The sequence below is a fragment of the Argentina anserina genome, chromosome 6, assembly GCF_933775445.1.
Source record: "Argentina anserina chromosome 6, drPotAnse1.1, whole genome shotgun sequence".
Lineage (NCBI taxonomy): Eukaryota > Viridiplantae > Streptophyta > Magnoliopsida > Rosales > Rosaceae > Argentina > Argentina anserina.
In genome coordinates, this window is record NC_065877.1 from 21,139,083 (window position 1) to 21,164,054 (window position 24,972).

General features: G+C 36.9%; 4 protein-coding genes across 4 annotated transcripts; 3 read left to right on the forward strand and 1 right to left on the reverse strand.

The window, feature by feature from the left end:
- Positions 1-281: 281 nt before the first annotated feature.
- On the forward strand, positions 282-2,512 carry LOC126798951 (E3 ubiquitin-protein ligase RSL1-like). The gene is made up of 2 exons (XM_050526048.1): positions 282-1,168; positions 2,197-2,512. Exons 1-2 carry the CDS (start codon positions 300-302, stop codon positions 2,279-2,281), a joined length of 954 nt encoding a protein of 317 aa, XP_050382005.1. The 5' UTR covers positions 282-299; the 3' UTR covers positions 2,282-2,512.
- A 1,503-nt stretch (positions 2,513-4,015) lies between these two features.
- Positions 4,016-9,577, forward strand: LOC126798960 (ribulose bisphosphate carboxylase/oxygenase activase, chloroplastic). The gene is made up of 11 exons (XM_050526060.1): positions 4,016-4,453; positions 4,564-4,573; positions 5,042-5,104; positions 5,519-5,632; positions 5,796-5,857; positions 6,632-6,686; positions 6,922-7,123; positions 7,260-7,366; positions 7,671-7,726; positions 8,819-8,911; positions 9,308-9,577. The coding sequence occupies exons 1-11, from the start codon at positions 4,037-4,039 to the stop codon at positions 9,413-9,415; spliced, it is 1,287 nt and encodes a 428-aa protein (XP_050382017.1). The 5' UTR covers positions 4,016-4,036; the 3' UTR covers positions 9,416-9,577.
- Positions 9,578-12,992: 3,415 nt separating this feature from the next.
- LOC126798952 (chitinase 2-like) lies at positions 12,993-14,098 on the forward strand. Its single transcript, XM_050526049.1, is given in 2 exon segments — positions 12,993-13,050; positions 13,053-14,098. Coding segments are annotated over 2 exon segments (909 nt in total). The 3' UTR covers positions 13,904-14,098.
- Positions 14,099-16,227: 2,129 nt separating this feature from the next.
- LOC126798943 (pentatricopeptide repeat-containing protein At3g02650, mitochondrial) lies at positions 16,228-18,331 on the reverse strand. Its single transcript, XM_050526040.1, has one exon. The coding sequence runs from the start codon at positions 18,245-18,247 to the stop codon at positions 16,553-16,555; it is 1,695 nt and encodes a 564-aa protein (XP_050381997.1). The 5' UTR covers positions 18,248-18,331; the 3' UTR covers positions 16,228-16,552.
- Between the last annotated feature and the right edge of the window lie 6,641 nt (positions 18,332-24,972).

Below are 24,972 nucleotides of genomic sequence, written 5' to 3' on the forward strand. Positions count from 1 at the left end.
TTTTTTCTTTTTAAAATGGTTAGAAAGAGAATCTTTGATCAAAAGGGGAAACACAAGCTTCTTGTTGTGATATTGTACGACTAGAAAATTGAAACCCTCGAGGAAGGTTAACAGATAACTTCCCTTCGAAGATTATGACCTTCCTAGATAAGTTTGTTATTGCCTTATTGGAGTTTAGCTAATAATGCCAAACAACACTTCCTTTTTGGAGTTAATCTTCTTTTTTTTCCTATATATACCATTTCATAATAACTTCCCTCGATCAGTGGAGAAATCGAAAGCCTGAGACTTGAAAAGTCATGGCACAAGAGGAGTCTGCCTCGTCCGCTGCTCTTCTTCTCAATTTCGATGATACTTCCTTGTCATCACTGATTCATCATGATTCTGATGATCATGAAGCTGATATTTGTATCGATCCGACGATGATGTCCGATGCCAAATACGCAGAAGAGTTGCAGGTTCAAGAGGTTATAATGGCGTCTTCTTCCTTCATTTTCCAAACAATGAAGAACAACACCGCGTCGTGCTCCTCGTCGACTCTGACAATCCCAGCAACCCAAACAGTCCCATTCACTGCAAACCATGAAGTCTTTGACTCAGAAGCCCAAGTTTCATCCCAAACCCTATGTGGTATTTGTGTTGAAGTCAAAGAGAAAGACCGGATGTTCTCAAACGAAAGCTGTGCTCACTCCTTCTGCTCAGATTGCATAACCAAACAAGTGGCTGCGAAACTTGACGAGAGCTTTCACATTGTTTTCTGCCCTGGGTTGGATTGCAAAGCAGTCCTCACACTCGAGGAATGTGCCCCAATTCTCCCCAAACTGGTTCTGGAAAAGTGGAATGATGCTCTCTGCGAAGCGCTATTTCTGGGGTTGCAGAAAATCTACTGCCCTTTTAGTGATTGCTCCATGGTTTTGGTGATCGAGAACGAAGGGGAGAGTGTGAGAGAGTCAGAGTGCCCTGCTTGCCACAGGCTGTTCTGCGCCGGCTGTCGGGTTTCGTGGCATTCCGGGGTTGATTGTGAGGAGTTTCAGAGGCTCAATGACGATGAGAGGGGGAGGGAAGATCTTATGGTGAATCAGCTTGCGAAGGAGAAGAAGTGGATGAGGTGCCCCAGGTGCAAATTCTATGTGGAGAAGACTGATGGTTGTTTGCACATTGTTTGCAGGTCAGTGTTATTTGATTTCGAAATTTAATCTGGAATATATGTATGGCTGTTATCATATTAATTCAGTAATTGAGATACTCACACGGTCACACCTAAAATTTCCCCATGATCACTATCTTGGTCATTTTGTCTAAAAATTGAACAAATATATTAGTGTTGTAGGTGCTTGATAATATTACAGACAGTATGCTGTTAAAAACTGTTAATTGGAGACCTTCTCGAAAATTATAAACACTATAAACTAGAGAACAATGCTTTTTCTTATTGGTTTCGCCCTTTTGAAAGAAAACGAAGAAGAGACTTTCTCTTATTCATTCCTAAAGCTACTTTACTAAAGAAAATTTCACTCCTTGTACATTGTTATGCTTCCCCTTTGATGAATCTTTCATTTGTAGCTTTATCTTCAAACCAGATTCTTATAAAATATAATTGAAAGATCAGTGAAAGACCAATAAAACTGGGGATGCAGGTGAGATCGACGAAATGGTGTTGATCCGAATTTAACACTCTTTTCGTTTTTCTTGTGTTTCTGTATAAAATTTAAGTGGTGTTGGTTTGAAGAAATATGTACACTATCTTGTGGAAGGATTTATGATATAATTCTTGATAAAAATAAAGCTTTACAGATCAACGCTATATATAGGAGATGATTGATGATGGAACAGACTTCATCATCACCCTTACACCTCTTACAAGCGCATGCCTAATTCTTGATTAAAGGGATAAGGCAGCACACAACAAGCAACACACCTATCAACTGACCAAGTTAATCTATTCAAGTAAAGAATGAACAGAATATGTAAGGCCAAGAACCAAGAGAACAATAAGAGATACAAAAACATCCATACTTCCACTGGACATACTTCCAATATGGTTCCTGATCATGCTATTGTCATATCGTCGATGATGAACTCTGCCCTGCAAATACTAGTTAATGACATAATGTAATATTCATAAATTTGGGTTACTTGTATGCTTTTTTGATAGATTGGTCAGTTGAGGCTTGGTAAATTCTTGTGGTTTTTCAGGTGCCAATTTCAGTTCTGTTATGGTTGTGGAGCAGAATGGACAAATAACCATGGTGGCTGCCAGTCTCAGTGCAACAGAACTTAACTGATGGATAAGGAGGCAGCCACAATATAGTTATGTTTTCTTTGTCGTCCATGTATTTAGTTACGCTTTTGTTGCTTTGGAAGGCTCATATGCGTTGATATATTCAACAAAAATGCAGCATTGCTGTGCTTGTAGATTTGTCTTCAGGATTTCCTTGAAAAACTCGATATTATTATGCAGAAAAATACTCTGCCCTAATCTGAATCTAAAGCTTGAGCATCTCATTTGTGGTCCTTTTAAAAAACTTGTTTTCATGTTTAGTAGGTAGCATTCTAGTGACCATGAAGGTTGGTCAAGCACTTCTACATTTGATTTGTTAACGGTGGAAATTGTAGGAGAGGAGAAAAAGAAACTATAAATCTACAATACAAACCATATATGTAAATATATACCTCTTCTCACTGAGAGATAATCTTGAACAGTTAGTGAAATCCCTACAGCTGAGTCTATGGGACGGCTAATACAGAGCGGACTCTTTTAAATGAGGCATTCAATTGGGATGGTTTCAAACTTTCAATTTTCAAAAGGGTTGAATGGTTGATTTTTGATAACCAGTTAGTGTGGCAGGTACTCAATACCATAGTTTTGATCTGACAATGGAGAACTTTGATGTGATTTCCAACCCCAATTTTATTTTATTTTATTTATTATTATTTTTTAGAAAAATCCCAAGTTGTTATCATCATTCATCGAGTTAGAATATGCACTGTGGCTCTCACATGATGATGCCTTCGCTGAGATCCAGTAATGATCTATGCTTTTGGTATCATTATTCTTACAAGGACATTGCTTGTGATTGCTCTAGACTCCAGTGAACAACCAGTGGTTCTTTTGCAAGTATAGTTTCCTAATACAAATGGGAAACACAAGAGTTCAAAATTCCTTTTGAAATCCTATCCTTAGACACTTGGTTTTACCTCTTGTAACTAAGAACTGTAATTTGGCTTTTAGTCGGTGATAAGCCTAAACGCCGAAATGTAGACTAGTTTGGAATGCGATTGATTATGAAGGAACCAACTGGAATTTGGATTTATCACCAGCAGATGTAGTTAAAGACTTAAAGTAAAGCATATCTAAATGGAAATATGGTAGTTAAAATTATGCTTTCTATTAGTAGCGAGCTGTGACTAGAGTGACTGCTGATGTCTGGTTCCATGATATTTTTGTACATCATTACATTATGCAGAAACTTTTTTTTTTAAGGGAATTTATGCAGAAACTTGATCATCACTAGAAGACAGTTTCTTCCCTTTACGTATTCACTTTAAGTTCGCCTTCATGGTCACTATGTAACACAATTACTACATCTGTGGCATATAAAGAATTGATGCGTTGAAGAGGATCCTTCCCATAGTCTTTCAATTCCTGACTCATCAGAATCAAAATTAATTACTTGCTTGGCGCCAAATTTCGTTATCAAAATATTTCTTCATAAATTTTAACCAAAAAAAAATATATATATATATAGTTCTTCATAAATAAGTAAATTAGTTGACTACTTTGTACTAAACGGTATACCATTGCTCCAAAAGTACCATGAGTAAGAATGACTCATACGTACTCGAGTTTGTGAAATTCATTATAAGGTTGTAGGTGTCACTATTTATTATAATTAAAAAGAAAAATAATAATAATAATAATAGTAAACTCAATAGGATAGGATATGCTCGGGCGGGTCAAGCTTGTGGCGCCAAACTCATCACCTTTTTAGTATGCGACTCACACTCACTCTCTGAAGTCTGAATCCCCAAAACGATGACTCTCTGCAACTCACTTCTTCTCAAAACCCCAATCTTCCCTCCCTTCCATTTCTTCCCTCACCATTTTCCCACCACCACCAACAAACCCATCTTCTCCCTCTCCTGCTCCTCCTCCCTCCCTAATGTCCCCAAAACCGACGACGGCGCCGGTGAGCCGACGACCAACAAGAGGCTCTCGGATCAGTCCTCCTGGGAGGCCAAGGACTCCATGGGCGAGGACTACTTGTACAGGCTCGGAAAAGAGGCCGATAACATGAACATCGCCGTCGGAGCCCGTGCAGGAGTCATCGACGACCTCTTCACCGGTCAATTCCTCGGCCGTGACTCCGACATCGTGTTTGATTACCGCCAGAAGGTCACCAGGTCGTTCCAGTACCTCCAAGGCGATTATTACATTGCGCCTCTCTTCATGGTATATCATCTACTCTCATATCATTCATATAAATTATTTATATCATAATGTTGATATCTTTTATTGAAGAAATTGATTGTAGTAGTGAGTTTATGTTTTTCTTTTGACAGGATAAAGTTGGTAAGTTCTACAAAACTGGGCAAGTGTCAAATCCGTAAGAATATTTGGTGAAGTGCGCTTTCCTCCTTGGTGTGAATGGCAATGTTTGCTTTCACTGAGATTTCGTTTTCATTTCCTAAATGTTTAGACAGTTTATATTCCTTTCTCGAACCGGAAAGTTGCTATGCGTTTCACTTGATATACCTGGCAACTGCAAGATAATGACAGTATGAATTGTATGATTTTGTTTGGAGAATGTGATGCGACCGATCAAATAAATGAATAATTATCTTCATTTCCTCATTTACAATTGAAATGTCTTTGTTTAGATGTCTTGTACTTGAGATGCCATCCTTTAGATGTCTTGGAATGAAATTATTGATGATTTGCTTCTTTCGATATTTGGGTCTGTTGTGTTCTATGCATTTCTTCAGAGTCACCTGAATCTATTAGTAATTAAAGTTCTAATATGTGGTTTTTTAAGTGCAGTATGCCATATGACGAAGAACTACCTTGCTCCTGTTCTCAAAACTAAAGTTCCTTTGATCCTTGGTATATGAAGCCACACCAACTGTCTTCTGGTTATTGCTAGTCTTAATAACTTTTACTTGTTATTGCAATAATGCTTGATAAACTAAAAAGTCAACAACTTTATGAACTTATTTGTCATCGATGTATTTCAGCTTATATGTATTCTATGTTTGCTTATCAACTGTACCTTCTGTACTGGATCTCAATTGTAAGTTGGTATGATCAGTTCCTTCATCTTGAAAAGTCTTACTCATCCTAGCTGGTAAAGATTTGGTCTAACTTGTTATTTTTGGCTGCTTCAACCATCTTTTGTAAATCTTCTATATCTTGTGATTATTTCTAGTGTTCTAAATGTAGAAATATAAGGATTCTAGTATTGCATGCTTACATCTCAATATACTCGTTTGAAACTAATTAAAGCATTTTATATTACAGGTATTTGGGGAGGAAAAGGCCAAGGAAAGTCATTTCAGACTGAACTTATATTTCAAGCTATGGGGGTTGAACCTGTAATAATGTCTGCTGGGGAATTAGAATCAGAAAAGGCTGGTAAGATACTACTGTTTCCGTATAAAATTTTCTCAATGAAGTCATTATGTTGCAGGGTTAATATGTATTGTGTGTCAGTGTGTGTAATACAACCTTGTTATTATTCCATGTTCGAACATCATATTAACTGATATTCTGTATATAATCAATATCCCATTGCCAGGGGAACCAGGAAGATTGATACGGGAACGCTATAGAACAGCTTCTCAAGTTGTCCAGAACCATGTTAGAAGCTCTACCACTCTCACTGTTAATATATGTATGTCTTGGGCTATGAAGTTTAACTGTGCTGTTTCACTGCTATGCAAGATATTTAATCTGTCTTTTTCTTCCAGTTACTGACCTGCCTGCATATGATTCTGGGAAGACTGCATTACTTAATGCAATTCTGTGTTCTATTAGAGCATATCATGTTCACTAAAGATAGAAACTGATTTTCACAGTGACAAATAATTAAAGAAAACACATGTGCAGAGCTTATTTATCTCGTTAAATAGCTCAACTTGCTAAGTAATATGAAGTGTAACTTCTCGTAGTCTGCTTGCTTCATGTATTTATGCACATGTCTAGTAGAACTGTCTTCAGGTCCTTTGAACTGTAACCAGATGAGATGCTTCATTAGTAAAAATGTTGAATAACTTTTAAACCTGTGATTTCTTGCCTGTATGATTTTATTTCTTTTATTCTTCCCTGTTGATGCTAACGATTAAGAACTTATGCTGTTAACAACTACCTTTTATGTTACAATCCTGACCGCTTACATTTTTTCCTTCAATGATAAAGATGATCTCTTAAGCTAAGATGTCATTGACAAAAATGGAAGGCTGTGCTTTCCTCACAGTTTTGAATCTTCCATGTACACGTGATACAATTAATTAGTTTACCACATTTATATGTTCCAATCATGGCACTAAATACTGTCGGAGAATTGATGGATGCTCCTTTCCTACTATGTTTTTAGATAATTTATGCAGCTTTTGCTTTTGTCGACTACCATAGGGCAAGATGAGCTGTTTGATGATCAATGACATTGATGCTGGCCTTGGTAGATTTGGTGAGCATTGTTTGATTTAGACTGTAACCTGCAGTGATAAAAAGAAAGCCTTCAAATATGAACCAACCGGCATGGGCCTTTTTTATTTTATCTTATTTTATTTTATTTATTTTGAAGAAAATTATTTAAACAGTCTTATATCTGTCCGATACTAGTCATTAAGCTGATACCATCAAATTGACCTCCTTAGTTTTCATCTTTCTTGTTTAAACTGAAATGCACTATTCTGTTGTAGGAAACACTCAGATGACAGTAAATAATCAAATTGTTGTTGGAACTTTGATGAATCTATGTGATAATCCTACAAGAGTTAGCATTGGACAAGAATGGCGAGACTCGGATATCACAAATAGAGTTCCTATCATTGTTACAGGGAATGATTTTTCAAAAATATATGCTCCCTTAATACGAGATGGAAGGATGGAAAAGTTTTACTGGTGTGTGATTAACTACATAATCTATTCATTTATCTATGCTTTCATACATATATCGAAATTCTTAACTTTTGCGTTTCCATTAAAAATGAAAGTCAATGAGCTATGCCATCCTTGTAATATGTTGTTTCTGATACAGGCAACCTAACCGTGAGGATATCATAAACATTGTTAACAGAATGTATGAAAAAGATGGAATATCCAGGGATGAAGTTGTAAGTATAGTGGACACTTTTCCTAACCAAGGTATGACTCCTCTTTTTTCCTCTTTGAACATTCCAATAAATTGTTATCACATGGGCAGAAAAATCTCAAGAAATGCTGGTATATATGTGCCGTGGTTTATATATATATATATATGTATATGGCATGTTTATTAATAATTAGTAATCTTGATCTTGATGCCTTTTTGTTACATACACTAACAAAATAGTCAAATACTAGTAGGTTTTGTGAGAGTTAGACGACTCCTCTCACGCAATTGTCATAGGCAAGTAAAGACTTTTGCATGTTGTATAATTATAGTTGTTTGTGTTCTTCTACTGGGCAGCAATGGATTTCTATGGAGCTCTGAGGTCTCGAACTTATGACCGGTCAATTTTAAAGGTATATATCCTTGCTAACTATTTTTAAATATGCAATTGCTAAGGCGGCAAAGTTGGTTCTTTTTCTGGCAACCAATTGAATCACATACATTGCATGGTTTTGACATATTGGCATTTAGAAATCATAGTCATGTGCCCTCATTTTTTTACTATTGACATATATAGAAGAACCAGTCACAGGTGACTGAGAGAGGGATTTCATTCAAAAAATAGAAACTTTCTACTTTTTATATTTTACATGGTTGTAAAACTTTTAATATCAAGAAGCTGGAAGATACTGTAGCTTCTGGGCTTCTCATTCTAAAATGAATGAAGGCAAAATCATGTTGAGACATACTTCAACACAGGAATCTCCACAAGGTTCTAAATCACAAATCTTTGTGGTGTCTCTTAACCTTTCACATCAGTAATTGTCGGGTGACAAAATGCCAATACCTGGGAAGTTTGATCTTTCTGGAGGTGACGTAATTGATCGACCACTCTCAGTGGCAAGCTATGACGGTCAAGTGGATCAAGTGGGAAAAAAATAGCAGCTGCTGCAAACATGCAGGAGCTGGACTCATGAGTCATGACCTTTCTGCCAGAACTTGTTGAACATCATTGAGACTTGAGAAACTAAAACATAAACTCGTTTATGAACTTCATCTAACTTCTTGTCTCCATGAATCATCTAATTTATTGTGGGCTGCATGCCTAGTTTGTTGTTGGATAAATTAAAAAAATTAAATACAAATGATTTGGACTCTAAAATAATCAGTAACCTGAAAAGCCAGTAGTTGTATAATTTCTTTAAAGAAAACAAATTTTTGAACTTGAGACCTCATAATGATCATATATTTTATTTTTATTGGAATGGGGTTTTATGACTTCTATATCAATTGTTTGATAAGTGTTCTGAAACGGAAGTACAAAATTGAATGCCATTTTGGAGGAATAAGAAGGAAAACAAAGTAACAAGAGGGAGATCTGGCACATCAAGCCTTCTAATTCATGAGTTAAAAATTATACTCTGTTAGCTTTCTTAGAATTTTGGTATTATATAGGATAGTTTTGTGACTGATTATTTGTTGGCTAACTGTTTCATTTTCTTTAGTGGGTTGATGATATTGGTGGTGTTGAAAGTCTTGGAAAAAACCTTTTGAAGCGGAGAAAGGACGACAATCTTCCTGCATATACTCCTCCAAAGGTACCATAGCCCATTCTAAAATTGTTATATTTTCTAAACCAGCAATCTGTATAACGATTTTTTTGCATTTCTGCGAATTGGTAATCATTTGTTAATATTTTAGGCCAAAAGTAAATAAATTAAACTACAGTACAACTACCATCACTGGTACCAAAAGCTTCCAAGCAGAATAGATTGAATTAATATATAGCATCCCTCATCTCCAATAAATCCCGTCTTTTCTGGAGCTTTTAATTGCAGTTCATTCTTAAGTTATAATCGCTTATATCTCACATATAGCCGCTATTTTATTTTATTGATGATATTGTGGTTCATAAATCATTTGGTTTGTTCCAAACTATATATAGTAGATGGTGATACCGGCCATTTGAGTACTTATGTCTTCTAATGGTACAGCAAACAATGGAAGCTTTGCTTGAATCCGGGTATTCTCTGCAGAAAGAACAACAGTTGATAATGGATAGCAAACTTTCAAAGGAATACATGAAGAACATGGATGATTAGAACTTGGGTTTTTTTCATATTTGCTATATGTATCATCATTCATAAGCTGGATGCTCTTTGGCTTTTTTCGTGTGCATAAACTGTAATACTTCAAGTGCCATTTTACAGGGTTCTGCCGATATTTCACTGTCATGTTCAATTTAAAAGCACTATTGTTGGCAGAATTTCCGTTTTGTTAGCGAATGGCTCTTTTTGATCTCTACCGTATCATTATCAGTTTGGTAAAGCCACTCGGAGAATGAACTTAGATCCATACATAGCAATATAGTTTGAGGTACAATATTTCATCGGAGCTACTTTTATTCTCTACATCTCTCGTTATCAACCTTCCCTCATATTTTACATTCTCTTGAACTCGATAGGTATTCCCTTGTTTACAGCCAAAAGGAATTCGAACCCCTCGACACTGTCCCCCCGTGGTCCTCCAAGAATTCCTGGGTTTACCATAAGGTTCATACTATGGAAGTCCAATCAACGTTGTCATTCTAGGTTTATTTAATAGTTCAACATCGTGGGCAGATAACTTCGAAAGAGCGTCTAGATCCGCCACTTTTATGTCTAACTATTCCTCATTTCCTACTCTCGGGATTTCTCTCCGAGAACTTAGGAGTTGGCTCGCGCCTCCTCAATCACAACCTCTACCAAACCCTAGCGCCGTCTCCATCATGGCTTCACTGCCTCCCTCTCAATTCCATCTCAGTTGCAATCTCATTCGATCGGCTCCAAATCTCAAGTTTTGCCCGGACTCTCGCCTTTGCATCGGAAAAGAGTGGGGGTTCTAGGGCTGGGACCGGTACGGTTTGGTTTGAGATTCGGCCGATATCGATACCGATACTGATAATTTATTCGGTTTCAGTTTCGGTTCGAGTTCGTAAATTTGAAACTTAATATTGAACCGAACCCGTACATATCGATTCGGGATGAGTTCAGTTCGGTAAAATTGTACACTTTTGCATGTATTTGTATCTATTTATAACGATTAGGTAATATAAATTAACATTCTAAGTCTTTAAAGTACAATGTAGACCTAAAAAACTAAAAATAATATTGAAAATGCATATATTTAATATATTTTATACATTCGGTACAAATTATACATATACCGAACCGTACCGTTTATAAAATTTTGGTATTAGGTTCGGTACGGGACAAAGACATTTTACCGATTCGTCCCGACCCATCGGTATTCGGTACGGGACGCTCGGTTTCGGTACCAACTCCCACCCCTAGGGGGTTCTGTTACAGATATGAAGAACCTTGGTAGTGGCTCTGTTCGCCGAGCAAATAAGTTTTTCCTTCTTAGTCGTCCTCTGACACGGCGTACTATAGATCCAACGGCTTTCATCAATCATTTTCATCATACATGCTCATTTCTAGAGCTTTGGGACTTACCAAGGAAGATTTGGAGCCGCCTATTGCTTCGTTTAAGATGAAGAATGGTGGGAGACTCTGGGGCAGCAAGAGCAAAGCCCCCAAGCCAAAAACGTTGCCGGGTCCTTCGGCTTCATGTGTGAAACTGCCTATGAGGTCTAATGGGAATGAGGTTTGCCCTGCTTTGGGCAAGGAGATCGCATAGACTTTTGACGCGTCACCTAAACTATTCCAACTGGTAGATCCTTCCATTTTACTTTAGGTATTATGTGTTATACACTAATTGCAGTCTCTAGGCGATGCGTAATATCTGCTATAAGAGTTTATTTGAATATTTGTTTTACCCTCGGGTAATTGTAGGTTTATTTTTTGCTCATTCTATAATAAGAGTTACTTGTCATAGATTGCATTGTACCGGGTGATCTTCGATCACTGCTTGATGTCGTAGGACAAAATAATTCATAATGTATGTAGCCTTGTGGGCCTTGGTTATGGTAACTATGATTTTCTCAACAACAAAAAAACTTTGAAAGAGCGTCTTGATCGATGTTTGGGTAGAATTTCCTGGCCGATTGCTCATCTATTTTCTGGTACATTACCTCGTTCTTGTCCATATCTTCGGTCTGGCACATAATCTGTCAAAATGCAGCCATGTCCCTCAGAGTGTTGGTCCAAACATATGTTTCCTAATCCTTATCAAGCAAAGGAAAACAAAACCTCACAATCTAACTCATTATAACTAAACAAGCTGCTTAAGACGTCAAATAGTACATTAAGTACAGAATTAACGCAATAACACAAAAATGAAAAATGTGCTGATTCCACCTCTTAAATAATGAATAACTAGCTAGCAACTCTTTCATACTCTTTCAAAGAATCCGAGATTTGAGACACGGTTTACCAGGAACAAACTTACCATATGAATTCTCTACTAAACCAAACGATTTAGCAGAAAATTGAGAAGGGAAAGCATGGGTCTTAACACACTTTGATGGCGCGTCTCTTCGAGTGTTAGACACATAATCTTCTAGAGAACTTTGAAGTTTCTTTCGAGAAGGAGCACCAGCCCTGGCTCGCTTGGTTGCTACTAAATCCGCAATTGTGGTGTTCAAGTCACAATCCGATGCAATTTCTCCAAATCCACATATGGAAAATATAATTCCTTCATTATCCACTTTTTTATGTATGGGAACTCTACACATTCAATTCCCTCTCAGTATGACTAAAGGAAATGTTTTGTTCTCAAATATTTCTCTACTATGTACCTGCTCAAATAATTATATATGTTTCTCTTGTATGATAACACTAAATTTTTCATGTACAATATCTATAACGCTATAATTCAAATGATTAATCTAAATTTTATGAAATTAAACTCATGGTATCAAAGTAGATAATGAAAGATATTTAGAACAATCTATATGTTTCTTCTATTAAAAATAATTCGTACTAAAATTTTACTTGTAGTAAATTAAGTATTTATTATTTAAAGTCCGAGAAAGTGGGATATGCCCAATCTCATCCCGATTTCATCTCGGTCCCGATCCCGAAGGGATTGATCTCAAGTGGGACGAACTTTGAAAAACACAAATCATGTCTGAATCTCGTCCTAAATTTAATGAGTGAGACGAGACACAAAATTAGTCTCATCCTGTCTCATCCCGTCCCCACCGACTCTCATCACATCGCATCACACATGACCAAGTGACCAACCAACCCAACAACCATCCTAGTTCTGGTTGCATTGCCATATTTATTGTTTATTTTCTACTTGATTCCTTTGACAAAGGAAAATTTGGAAAGCATAAAATATAGATGACCAACTGAGATCAAGTTGGTCCAGTTGTATTTATCTGACTAATATGAGGTTCCAAATTCCCCTCTTCGCATACTTAAATAAGTGGGAAAATAGACAAAATATTAATACAAAATCAACAAATCATACCCGAAAGGATTATTAAAATCCAGTTGAATAGTATTACCTCAAATTTGTCTTTTGGTTCTCTGCCAATACAAAGTTCTTGCATAAACACAACGTGCAGCAACTGCTTTTGTGACAACCAGATCAATTAGCTCATCTCCAGATAACTCCAAATCTGCATATTCACATCGATTACACTTCACACTATAAAAGGAGCAGCTTACAACGTTCACTTCACTCATATCTACCGAACCAGCCATACAAATCTATAATCGATCAGCAGCAATGGCAGTTCTAAAGCTGAAGCTTGTGATCAGCCTTGTACTCATTCAAGCCCTCATGACTTAATCCTAGCTTCCCCATCAAACTCAGATATCTTCAGAGAATACATAGGAGCTGAATTCAATAATGTCAAATTCTCTGATGTTCCCATTAACCCAAATGTTGAGTTCCACTTCCTTCTGTCCTTTGCCATTGACTACGACACCTCAGGTTCTTCACCCACCAATGGAAACTTCAATGTCTTTTGGGACACTGACAACCTCGGCGCTTCTCAAGTTTCAGACATCAAGAATTCCCATTCCAATGTGAAAGTTGGCGTAAGCTTAGGAGGGGACAGCGTCAATAGTGGCTCTGCTTATTTTAACCCTTCCTCGGTTGATTCATGGGTTTCTAATGCTGTTTCTTCACTCACAAGTATCATCCAGCAGTACAATCTAGATGGAATTGACATTGATTACGAGCACTTTAAATCCGATCCCAACACCTTTTCCGAGTGCATCGGAAGGCTTATAAAAACCCTCAAGGACAATGGTGTGATCAAGTTTGCTTCCATTGCTCCATTTGATGACGATGACGTCCAGAGCCACTACTTGGCCTTGTGGAAGAACTATGGCCAGTTGATAGACTATGTGAATTTCCAGTTCTATGCATATGATCAGAGCACCACTGTGTCTCAGTTCATCAATTATTTCAAGCAGCAAAGCTCAAATTACAATGGCGGGAAGGTCTTAGCAAGCTTTAGCACTGATGGGAGTGGTGGACTGTCCCCTGAAAATGGGTTCTTCACTGCCTGCCATAGGCTCAAGAGTGAACAAAACCTTCATGGTATCTTTGTTTGGTCTGCTGATGATTCCAAGAAAAATGGTTTCCGCTATGAAAAGCAATCCCAAGCTCTTTTGGCCATTCCACACTAGCATTGTACACCCACCCACAGTCACACTACCCCTGCTGCTATGGAGATGATTAAGATGCAGGACCTGGAATGGAGACGTTCCAGAGTACTGTATTAGTACAGTGCATGTGCTTTATCCAGTAGTAATACATATTTCTAAGTATCTTATTATACATGTGTGCTATATATTTATGAATACTATGTTATGTTCATTCAACTATAAGCATGTCCCTTGAGAGCATTCAGTTCTTTTTTACTCAGCTCATATATAATAAGAAAAAGACAATTCGATCACCAACCTTTGAGCTACGAAATTGTCCCAGTACAATCAGAAAATGGGGATCATATGCTCTTTTGCAACCACTTGGTGTATACAAGCCAATTAGATTGAGAGGTTCAAATGTGTGGCAGCAGTGTCATTCGATCAGTTATATATAAATTGGTAGGTCTAAATTTCGTTAATAAGCAATTAACTTCTAATTTCGTTAATAGGCAAACACTCATTCCCCTCCTGCCTACTCACACCTTATTCTTGTCTCACAGTCTATTCATCACCATAATATTCACAACTAGCATTTGTTCCACAAGATATCGTAAAAAATGACCTAGCAAGTACAGAAAAGCCAATCCCCTTCACCAATAGCGTTGGTCGAAAATCCATATTGTTCCTGAGGCCGAAGAAATCAATACATCTGCACTTAATGCATAGGTCTCTAAAATCTATTGGAGTTCATGAGGCAAAAAGATAAGAAGTCCTAAAATCTACATTACTGAAAAATGGAACTTCTAAGGCAAGATCGATAAACGTGGGCTCGACAAACACTGATTATCCACATTGAGTTGTAAGTATTCTTCAGCATTTGTACAAGCTCAACATGGCAATTAAGAATGATGTTGAAGTCGAGGGATACTTTTACTGCAATCTGTTTGTTTATTTGGGAGGTTGGAGGCTATATTCCGAGACTTGTGATTTACTACATCGATTACAAAAAAAAATCTTAAGCACATTCGAAAAGTTTATGAATGGTGAGGCATGTTGTTGGGCATAGCAATAAGCTCTAGATGGATATTAATCCCAGTTCTACATCCCCTGACGTTTTAGTTTTAGTTTTCCTAAAGAGACTATTTGCCATTTTGACCAGACTAAAATGTTAACTAGGCTTAATGGAAGACATTAATAAATTACTACTAATATCAGTGTATTATATAAGGTATAGGTAGACATAGTAATCATTATAAACTATGACCATGAGCAAAATGAAACCGATATTATTGACTGAGACCTTTTTATGAAAATTATGTTCTGCTGATGTTGGTCTTTGGTTGTAGTGCTGTACAACAGTTCTTATTGATGTTAGATGTACTATTTTCAGAGTATGCAAGTAATCATAATTGACTTAATGATTTGCAGTAATATAGTTCAAAGAATTGTTTCAACATTAGGAAGGAGTTGAAATTAAGAATTCTTTATCTGCTCCTGCATGAACAGTGATTTCCCTCTAGGGCCTCACCCAAGTATAATTTGAAGGGTATAAAACAGAGAGCAGGAAGAAGATTCGACAAACTGTTTTTTTTTCTTTGATGCAGTTTATCCAATATAACCATTATATGTGGCAACAAATCAGTAATAGTATCGGTACCTGATAGAGATCTCTATTCCTTCAGATAGAGAAAGTATTGTTTGATTGAAGATGAAAACAGACTACAGTGGTACCTCCTGATATTTGTAAATATTCTACTGTTATATTCTATCTCCTTAAGAGAATGGTAACCTTGAGCATTTCAACATAGATTATATCATACCCTGTACTGCAGCAAGTAAAAGTATACAGACAGCAGCAGCAAGTATAAAGTTCTTACCCGTTTATCTTTCCATGTCACCCCCTTATTGTCAAAGGATCCTATAAATATCTTTACACACGTCTTTGAGCTCTGCATATGAATATATGAGTAGACAATCTCCACACTACAATAGTACCTCTTTGGAGAAAAAACTAAAACTAAAAAAATTGCATTTTACTGCTTAATTGCAAACATGGAACACAATAATGTTCACAACGAGTTTCATGATTTTTTGTTTTTGTTTTTTGAACTCAAACAAATTTCACGATAGAATAAAGAAATGTGTAATGTACTAAACTCACAAAACAAAGGCATTTGCACCAAAACATGATAAAACACCCAAGTATTCTCAGAATAACTCTATGTAAGAAACTAAGGAGCTGATTAACATCTTCAACAGAAAGAGCAAACACAATTACAAAGAAAAAAGGACAAGATTATATCACAACCGTATGGGGTGTCATTTGTAAACATTAAATATAGTATTGCTCACAACAAGTTCCATTATGGAATAAGTATGTGTTTCCAGATTTCACGATCAATAATGTTACATTATAGATGCAATTATTACAAGACTAAGAACTAAGCACTAACCCTCTCAGTCTCAAAGAAAAAGCATGCATCCTTCAAAATATTCATTGGAAGCAAATCTTAATTTTGAGGTCACTTTTAAGCAATATTAAACCATATCCTAAATGGTACAATTCAATAAATTAAGAAACAAGCAACTGAAAAATGCCAACAAAAAAAAAACTGCTAGTCTGCATTCTACTGCCTAACTCTTCTTGTATCCTGCTTACCAATAGCAAAAACCAGATAGCATCTAAGCTTATGCAATTATTTTCTGCATCTCTACTTTTTCTGTCTGCATTTCCTTGACTGCTCTTATGAGACCTCTCGTATAATCATTGAGATACAACCCACTGTTTTTCATTTCTTCTAGCAGTTTCTCTGACGTTTCCCAATCCAATGCTTTCAGGCAAAGTGATTGGATCAGCTTGTTGTACTCATCGGTTGTTGGCTGTACACCAAAATCTTTCATTTCGCGAAACAACTCCAAAGCCTTGTCAAACTGTTCCAGTTTGCATAAGCTGGAGATGAGTGTGTGATAAGTCACAGGAGTCAGTTTCGCATGCTTCTTTTTGGCTTCAGATAACATATTGCATGCCTCTTCCATCAGACCACCTTTTGTAAAACCACTCATAATCACAGTGTAAGTAAAAACATCTGGTTTCAAGCCCCTGCTCTTCATCAGCTCCATCATCTCTATCGCATCTTGCATATCCCCAGCCTTGGAATAGCCATTGATAACTGAATTGAAAACTGCATTTCCAGGAGGTGGGCCCTCTTTTGTCATTTGAATAAGCAATTTTTTAGCCCCATCAACATCCTTTATCCTACATAACCCTTGAACAACACCCGAAAAGGGCTTTATCGCATATTTTCGTGCTTCACCATCAATCTCCTCTAGCATGTCTAGAGCCAATTTGACAGTTTCATCCTCCCTACTAAGAGAACTGATCAAAAAATAAACAGACGACCAAGGCCGGCACTGCTTCACCTCCTTCAACAACAAATACACCGAATGCGCCTCTTTCGCCATCCCCGCCTTGCAGAACCAAGATAAAATCATCCCAACCTTCTCCGCATCCGGCGAGCATCTCCCATGAATCATCTCCTCCGAAACAGACTTCGCACATTCAAAATCCCCACTCTTGCACAGCCCCTCAATAGCAAAGTAATACGAATCCGCACTCGGAACACACCCAAAATCATCAAACTTCCCCAACACCTCCAATGCGGCCTTCCCTTCACCCAACTCCGAAAACAAAGACATCAACACATTCAAAAAATCCACACTCAACAAACCACTCTCCTCCTTCCCAACCACCTTAATAAACTCCCACAAAGAACACACATCTTCCTTTGTAACATCCACCCCACACATTGCTACCACAAGCCCATCCAACATCTTCCTATTCACTCGAAACTCCGGTTTCTCCTTCAAACCCCACTTAAACAACCTAATCAGATTCTCCCCCACAACGCCCGGAGTCTCGACAACTTTAGTCACAAAAACATCATGTAACCTCAAATCCAAATCCCTAAAGCTCGCCTCAATAGACCCATCACCACCATCCTTCAGCAAACCCACCAATCCCTCCAGTTTCTCCACATCAATCTCATAAACCTCCTCCTCCTCCTCCTCCTCCTCCTCTTCCCTCACCTCCCCAATCTCTTGCTCCGAGACACCCGCAACCCCATCCCCAGGGGCAGCATCGTCAATTTCCTCTTCGTCGAGAGAAGAAGACGGCGGCGGCGGTTCTGGGGTGTCGGAGTAAGTAATGGTTTCGGAGACCTGAGAGAAGAACCTGGGGGGAGGGGATCTAGTGGGGAAATGAGGAAGAGGGTTTAGGGTTTTAGAGGGGAGTACCTTGGGCTTTTGGGTAGCGGCAGCAGCGAAGGTGTGTTCTGCCTTGGTCAGAACAGAAGCTCTTGATCTTGCGGCGAGTGATCTCCACATGTCTCTGCTTGCAACTGCGTGTGTGTGTGTTTAGGAATTCGATTCTTCAAGAGATGAGAGGTTCGGAGTTGTGATTGTGGCGAGTGCTTTCTAGCAGTGATGGAACTGCGAGAGAGAAAAGAGTGAAAAGACCCAACTGAAAACCTATTCGATGAACCGGTTTACTTCTTTTACTGAACCGGATTTTAGTAGAGTAGTAAGAAATGGTCTTCTGTATTTTTACTGAATCCTTAACTCACCCGAGACCGGCTAGCCGGTAAAGTCTTTAGTGGGTTTAGTATCTAAACCAATCAAACTCTACTGGTGGAGTTTTTCGGGTAACTCGGAAAAGGGGTTGTTTGCAATTAAACTTGCAATTAAACTTGAGCAAGCTCACGTGGAGTTGATATAATTAATAAATGGTCGCGGCTAGTGAATCATGTCCAGATAGATTAATTTAGCTTAGAAATCTATTACGAATAATGAAAATAGAAAAGACGGTAATAGAAAGTACATTACCAAATAAGCTGGTAATATTGTCCTTTACTCCCTTAACCATTTGGCATCTATATTGAAGCTCAAGAGACTTTAGATAACATTTAGTCCAAATTTGATAAGACACACGTGCCAGTTTGGTGGCATGGCCCAACTTATGTTCTAGTAAAGCATACCCTGCTCAGATGACCTAGCCATGAGCGTTGCCAGTCCTAATCAAATGCAATGTTACTTCAATTTCGCAGTAGATTGCTGAAATAGTAATGCAGCAGAACTATAACATTGAAATCCATTGATGTTAGCTTTGAACACAAAAGGCCTTGGATATCGATTGTTGAGATCACACTTTGGGAACTATTTGTCCCTTCGTCAACACAAGCGATGAATAATGCTCTTGTTGGAGAATGTGGGATAATTGTAGCTGTGAATGGCATTGAAAACAATGTGAAGGATTTGGACACTGGGGTTCTAAGAGGGGCATATGACTGGATTGTAGGTTGGGTAAAAGCAACTACTATTACAACAAATAGTAGTCCTAATATAGACCCTTTTTGCTGACAGAGGCGGATGTTAACTACGGCGTGCCCATTGGGGAATAGGCCGCCCATACTTATATAACTACCAAAGTGTCAGACCTTTTGTTCGACTCTCCATCTTCACAAAAGTGTGTGTGTATCTTCTATTATTTATTCTTATAATAAACACTTCTATTTTTATTTTTTAACAAGAATAAAATCTCAAGATATTATAAAATGTTGAATGAAAAAACTCAGAATATTCAATTTGTAAATAGTTCATAATAAGGTCTTACAATAAATTGGACTACTAATCATCAAGACTGTATACAATACCTATTTTCTTGACATGTTCTTCAAACACTGTAGCTAGTAGTGACAACTTCAAGCTCGATCCCCTTCAAACTTCTATATCCATCATCGTTTTCTTAATTTCCTTTTTCTTCTCCTTAGTCATAAGTCTAATAACATTAGACACATGGAAAAGGAGCCCGGAGACAACTATCCTTAGGGGTTTGCCGGAGTCAACAAGGGAAACGATATAAAAACCAACTTGATTCAGCTTCACAATCAATCCAACTATAGCCGGAAAAAATGGCCAATTGTACCACTTCTGCTCCATCCTTACCCACTTCCTCCATATCTCTCACGCCCATAAAAATACTTAAACGGATGCTACAATCAAACCAACAACGCTTATACTACTTTTCTTCGGCATCTTAAACTCCTTTCATTGCTCAAGTATAAATGCAGTTGTGCACGAGAGTAGAGGAATAGATACCTTCAAGATCTCAACTCAAGTTGATTATTTCATGTATGCAGGCTTCAATTTTGTTGCAATATCCCATATTTGAAGAGCATGCCAAAATTGGGCATTAATGGAAGAAAATGTTTCCATAGCTTCAGATATTGTCTTTCTGGATAATCTTTTTTAGGGGAACTTAAGTTCAGCTTACTTTTCAGTGACAACGTAATATCGTCTCCCCTGATAGTGTTTCATTTCTCTCATTGAAGTAAACACTTTTAATATCATCATGTTGAAGAGAGTGTACGTGGATCATTGATATTGATGATTATAACAATCTTATCTTTGGAAACTCTAATCTAGTGAAGTGTTTCATTCCCAATGGAAAATTGTTCAGTATCAATAGAACAAACCATTGAGCTTTTGAATCTTATTCAGTTCTTTAGAAATTAACTCATTTTGAAGCCTCAAACATTTCTCTATCCCTTGGAATCCTACCACATGTCGCGTTTTTTAGAACTTCATCTTCATGCAAGGGTAGGATTCTTGACGTCAAAAGCATTTTATCAGGCTCAATGCTACATGCCCTTGAGAAATCAAGGTACATGACCTTTGTTTCATATTCTTCTTCTGAAATTTGCAACAAATTCCACTTAATAATAAACAAGTGTTACCTTCACAATTAACTTCTAAAACCAATTGTTGCTCTCTTCTCTTTTCAAGACACACGTTTATTGTTTTTTTTTACGCATAGCAACAGTGTTATTCAATTCTTCTATCACATGATTCATGTACTTATATGTTAAAAATTATAACTTTTAAGTATCAAGTAGTTTTCAATTAAAAATTTATATTCTCTTTCACAATTATGTGGAAGAAATTGTTTCCATATATTCAAATATTGTATCTCCGGATAATCTTTGTTAGGGGAACTTAAGTTCAGCTTACATTTCAGTGACAATGTAATATCGTCTCCGCTGGTAGTGTTTCATTTCTCTCATTGAAGTAAACACTTTTAATATGATCATGTTGAAGAGTGTACGTGGATCATTGATAATGATGATTATAACAATCATATCTTTAGAAGCTCTAATCTAGTTAAGTGTTCCATTCCCAATGGAAAATTATTGAGTATCAATAGAACAAACCATTGAGCTTTTGAATCTTATTCAGTGCTTTAGAAATTAACTCATTTTGCAGCCTCAATATGTCTCTATCCTTGGAATCCTACCAAATGTCAGGTTCTTTAGAACTTCATCTTTATGCAAGGGTAGGTTTTATGATGTCGAAAGCATTTCATTAGGCCCAATGCTACATGCCCTTCAGAAATCAAGGTACATGACCTTCTTTGTTTCATCTTCTTCTTCTGAAATTTGCAACAAATTCCTCTTAATAATAAACAAGTGTTACATTCACAATTAACAAAAAACCAATTGTTGATGTTTTCTCTTTTCAAGGCACACGTCTATTGTTCTCTCTTCTTCTTCTTTTTATGCATAGCAACATTGTTATTCAATTCTTCTATGACATAATTCAAGTACTTATCTGTTAAAAATTATAAGTTATAAGTATTAAGTAGTTTTCAATTAAGAAATTATATTCTCTTTCACAACTATGTAGACATTTAGTTGAAACAAACTTAGCAAAATTCCTTTGGTTGATAGATTGATTCGTTTAATTTAGTTTTGACACATCATATTCCCACTGCTACAATAGAAAGTGTATTTTTAGCTATGAAATTTATAAAGACTAGGTTGAGAAACACGATGCAATACGTGTGCGTACCTTTCAGGTTGTATGATGTGTCACATTTAAAAGGAATGGGTAGACGATATTGACTCAAAGACATGATCGATTATTTCGAGACTATTGGAGATCGTAGAGCGCAATTAGATAGTATTTTATGTAACGATTTTTAATGACTCTTTTTTTTTTTGCAATTCTTAGATCTCTTTAAAATTATTGATGAATAATATGTAAAGATTATTTTTTTAATCTTATTTAGAGTTGTTGATAAAAAAAATTTCTGCTCACCTAACTTTTGGACCTTAGATCCACCACCACTTTTGGGTCACCAAAATTTGAATTTTTTTTACAATGAGCTCGAAGTGATTAACATTGATTTTGACAGATGTATTTACAAGAGTAACAATAGTAATGAGGAATGAGAGATTGAGATTCTATTGACATTTAAAAGGGAACAAATGGATTAATTCTTCTATTACATCTTCAAACAAGCTTTGAGATGTGCTAAACTGGAAAATATGGAATTGTAAAGCATAAGAAGTAGTTCAATTGGTAGGGAAAGGGTTAAGATAGGCATGCAAGAATGCTACAGATCCTTTCGGTTGTCTCTTTTTTTTCTTATTCTTCTTTCAGATTTTCAGTCAGAATCTCACACTTAAGTTTTAATTATTCACCAAATTATTTTTTGGCCATTGCATTACAAGGAAAGAAACAATTCTTGTGTACAATAGGTTCTGGGTAACAAGCTGGAGCAATAAGTTGCTTCCATAAAATTGCAACTATAGTATCGATCTTTCCAAATTATGACAAGTAACGTTTTGAATTTTTTATTTTAAGAAAAATTAATACCATTGTACCAGGCCCAAAATGCTACATACTATATAAACTGTATTGCTCTACAACATCAAATAGTGATCTAAGATCACCTGGTACAATGTTATATATGACGAGTAATCCTCATTATAAAATGAGCACAAAAGAGACCTACAACTATCGAGGATAAAACAAGCATTCCAATAAACCCCTAGAGAAGATTTTAGAACGATAATATGAAAACAAACAAGAATGCAGACACGTGTACAAATAAAGTGTGATTTATTGAATATCAAGCGCGGGGTTACAATCTTTGTGAACTCCTCTGATTCTATCTCCGTATGTGACTTAGCTCAAGGGTGACGTGCACTTGATCTTGAGAATTTGAGTTTGATTTGGATTTGGATTTGATGAAGAACGATCAATTTGACAGCTTGATGATTTTTCGTGGACTTGAGTTTGGATTTGGAGTTGATGAAAAACGATCGATTTGGTCGCTTGATGATTCTTCGTGGACTTGATGAATGACGATCGATTTGGCAGGTTGATGATTCTTCGTGGACTTGAGTTTGTATTTGATGAAGAACGATTGATTTGGCAGCTTAATGATTCTTCGTGGAGTTGAGTTTGGATTTGATGAAGAATGATCGACTTGATAGCTTGATGATTCTTCGTGGACTTGAGTTTGGATTTGATGAAGAACGATCGACTTGACAACTTGATGATTCTTCGTGGACTTGGGAGACTTTGGGATTTGTCGAGAGTAATCATGCTCAAGTGATTTTCTCTCTTCTTCTCAAGTCCTCTCTCTTCATGTTGAAGGAGGTATTTATGGTGTCAAGGTTTCTATTTTATAGAATATTTTAATGACACTAAAATAATAAATTTCTTTAATTGTATAATTAAATCAATATGTATTTTCCGATTAATTTAAAATTAGTTATTCTCATAACTAAATTAAACAGAAAATAATTGACTTAAATATAACCGTCAATGAATTTATTAATTTAATCAAATGTCCGATTACCATTTCGAATCGTCAATGACATTCAATTTTTCGATTTACGTCTGAATTACATAGCTTCAATTACGATCATCCATTTATGTGCTGACACGAGTTTTATTCGAATCCGCACAAACTTTGTTGACTTTTGGGCCACGTGTGCAATTTTACCGGGTCCTTGGTCGATTTAATTATTTAATAAAGATGGTTTACTCCATTAAATTTCATGTGTCTACAAATCCCCCCACTTCAAGTCGTGTTGCAGACATGTTGTCGTCACGTGTCGAAAGCGCAGCTTGAAGTATGTAATTGGATTTGGAGAATTTGTGGAGCTAGCTTCCGAGGCTCCGTAAATTTTATAGTAATCTTTCCATCATATATTTTAATCAGACGAATTAATTTTTTTTAATTTTTTTTAATTTTTTTAATCTTTCCATTTTGGCCAAGCATAAATAAATATATATTTTGGCCAAACATCTCACCAAACAACAACACAAATCCTCCATTTCTGGCAAAGGCCATCAACACATTGTGAGTGCAAGCCATTTTCCATCATTCTGTCCCATAAAGTTTTCTTGTAATCTCCTATTTAATCATATGCAATCTTCTGATTCGACACACAGAAGAAAGAAAGGTAGCATTCTCTTTCAGTCTTCCTCATTCTCATCCTCTCGGTCATCGCTGTCTTCTTTATTACTCTCTTCTTCTTGTAGCAATTTTTTTTTCATCTTATTAAGTAAAGCTTATGCCTCCAACAAATGCCCATGACTTCCATTCTCTTTGGCTGACGTTCATACTCTTCAGTCAGATTCTCAACATACAATCCATTTTTAGGATCATCTTTGATCTCAAGGTTGCGCATGGTTGGATCAAGTAAGTCTCCTATTTGTTCATTATATACCTCAAGAAACGAACACCGGAACTGGTACTTAAACTGTTTTCCTTCAGAGTTCTCATGCTCCTTCTGTATCTTCGAGAACAACATTTGAAACATAAGAGTGAACCGATTGCCCTTGTCACCTGGAGCATGGCTAGAGCTCAACCCACGACATTTATGGCACTTGCTAGTAGGCCTCGTCAACCAGTCATCACCTTGGAGAGCTTGGGAGCAATAAAGCATGCCTCTCAAAGTGGGAAGAAGCAAGTGCCAAAGGAGAAGGAGCCAAATGAGCAATCCCTTCTACCCGTTCATGGTGTTGGCCCTATCTTGGAAGACGTTTTCTCTTATGACGAATCAAGCACGACGTCATACCATAGAAGTCCCAAAGAAGATGACGATAACTTTCATTCTATGGCACATGAATCCTCTTCTGACATTGCGCAGGTCTTGGTAACGGGGACATCCACGATCGAGGAGCAACTCTCCAATATGTTGGATATGGTTGAAAAACTCACCCGAATGGTTGAAGAAAAGGACGTGCAAATCACT

Coding starts and splice junctions, on each gene's coding strand:
- LOC126798960 (XM_050526060.1), top strand. CDS start 4,037: ATGACTCTCTGCAACTCACTTCTTCTCAAAACCCCAATCTTCCCTCCC. Junction 7,124..7,259: donor AGGATGGAAAAGTTTTACTG/GTGTGTGATTAA, acceptor TTTCTGATACAG/GCAACCTAACCGTGAGGATA. Junction 8,912..9,307: donor CTGCATATACTCCTCCAAAG/GTACCATAGCCC, acceptor CTAATGGTACAG/CAAACAATGGAAGCTTTGCT.
- LOC126798951 (XM_050526048.1), top strand. CDS start 300: ATGGCACAAGAGGAGTCTGCCTCGTCCGCTGCTCTTCTTCTCAATTTC. Junction 1,169..2,196: donor TGTTTGCACATTGTTTGCAG/GTCAGTGTTATT, acceptor GTGGTTTTTCAG/GTGCCAATTTCAGTTCTGTT.
- LOC126798943 (XM_050526040.1), bottom strand. CDS start 18,247: ATGTGGAGATCACTCGCCGCAAGATCAAGAGCTTCTGTTCTGACCAAG.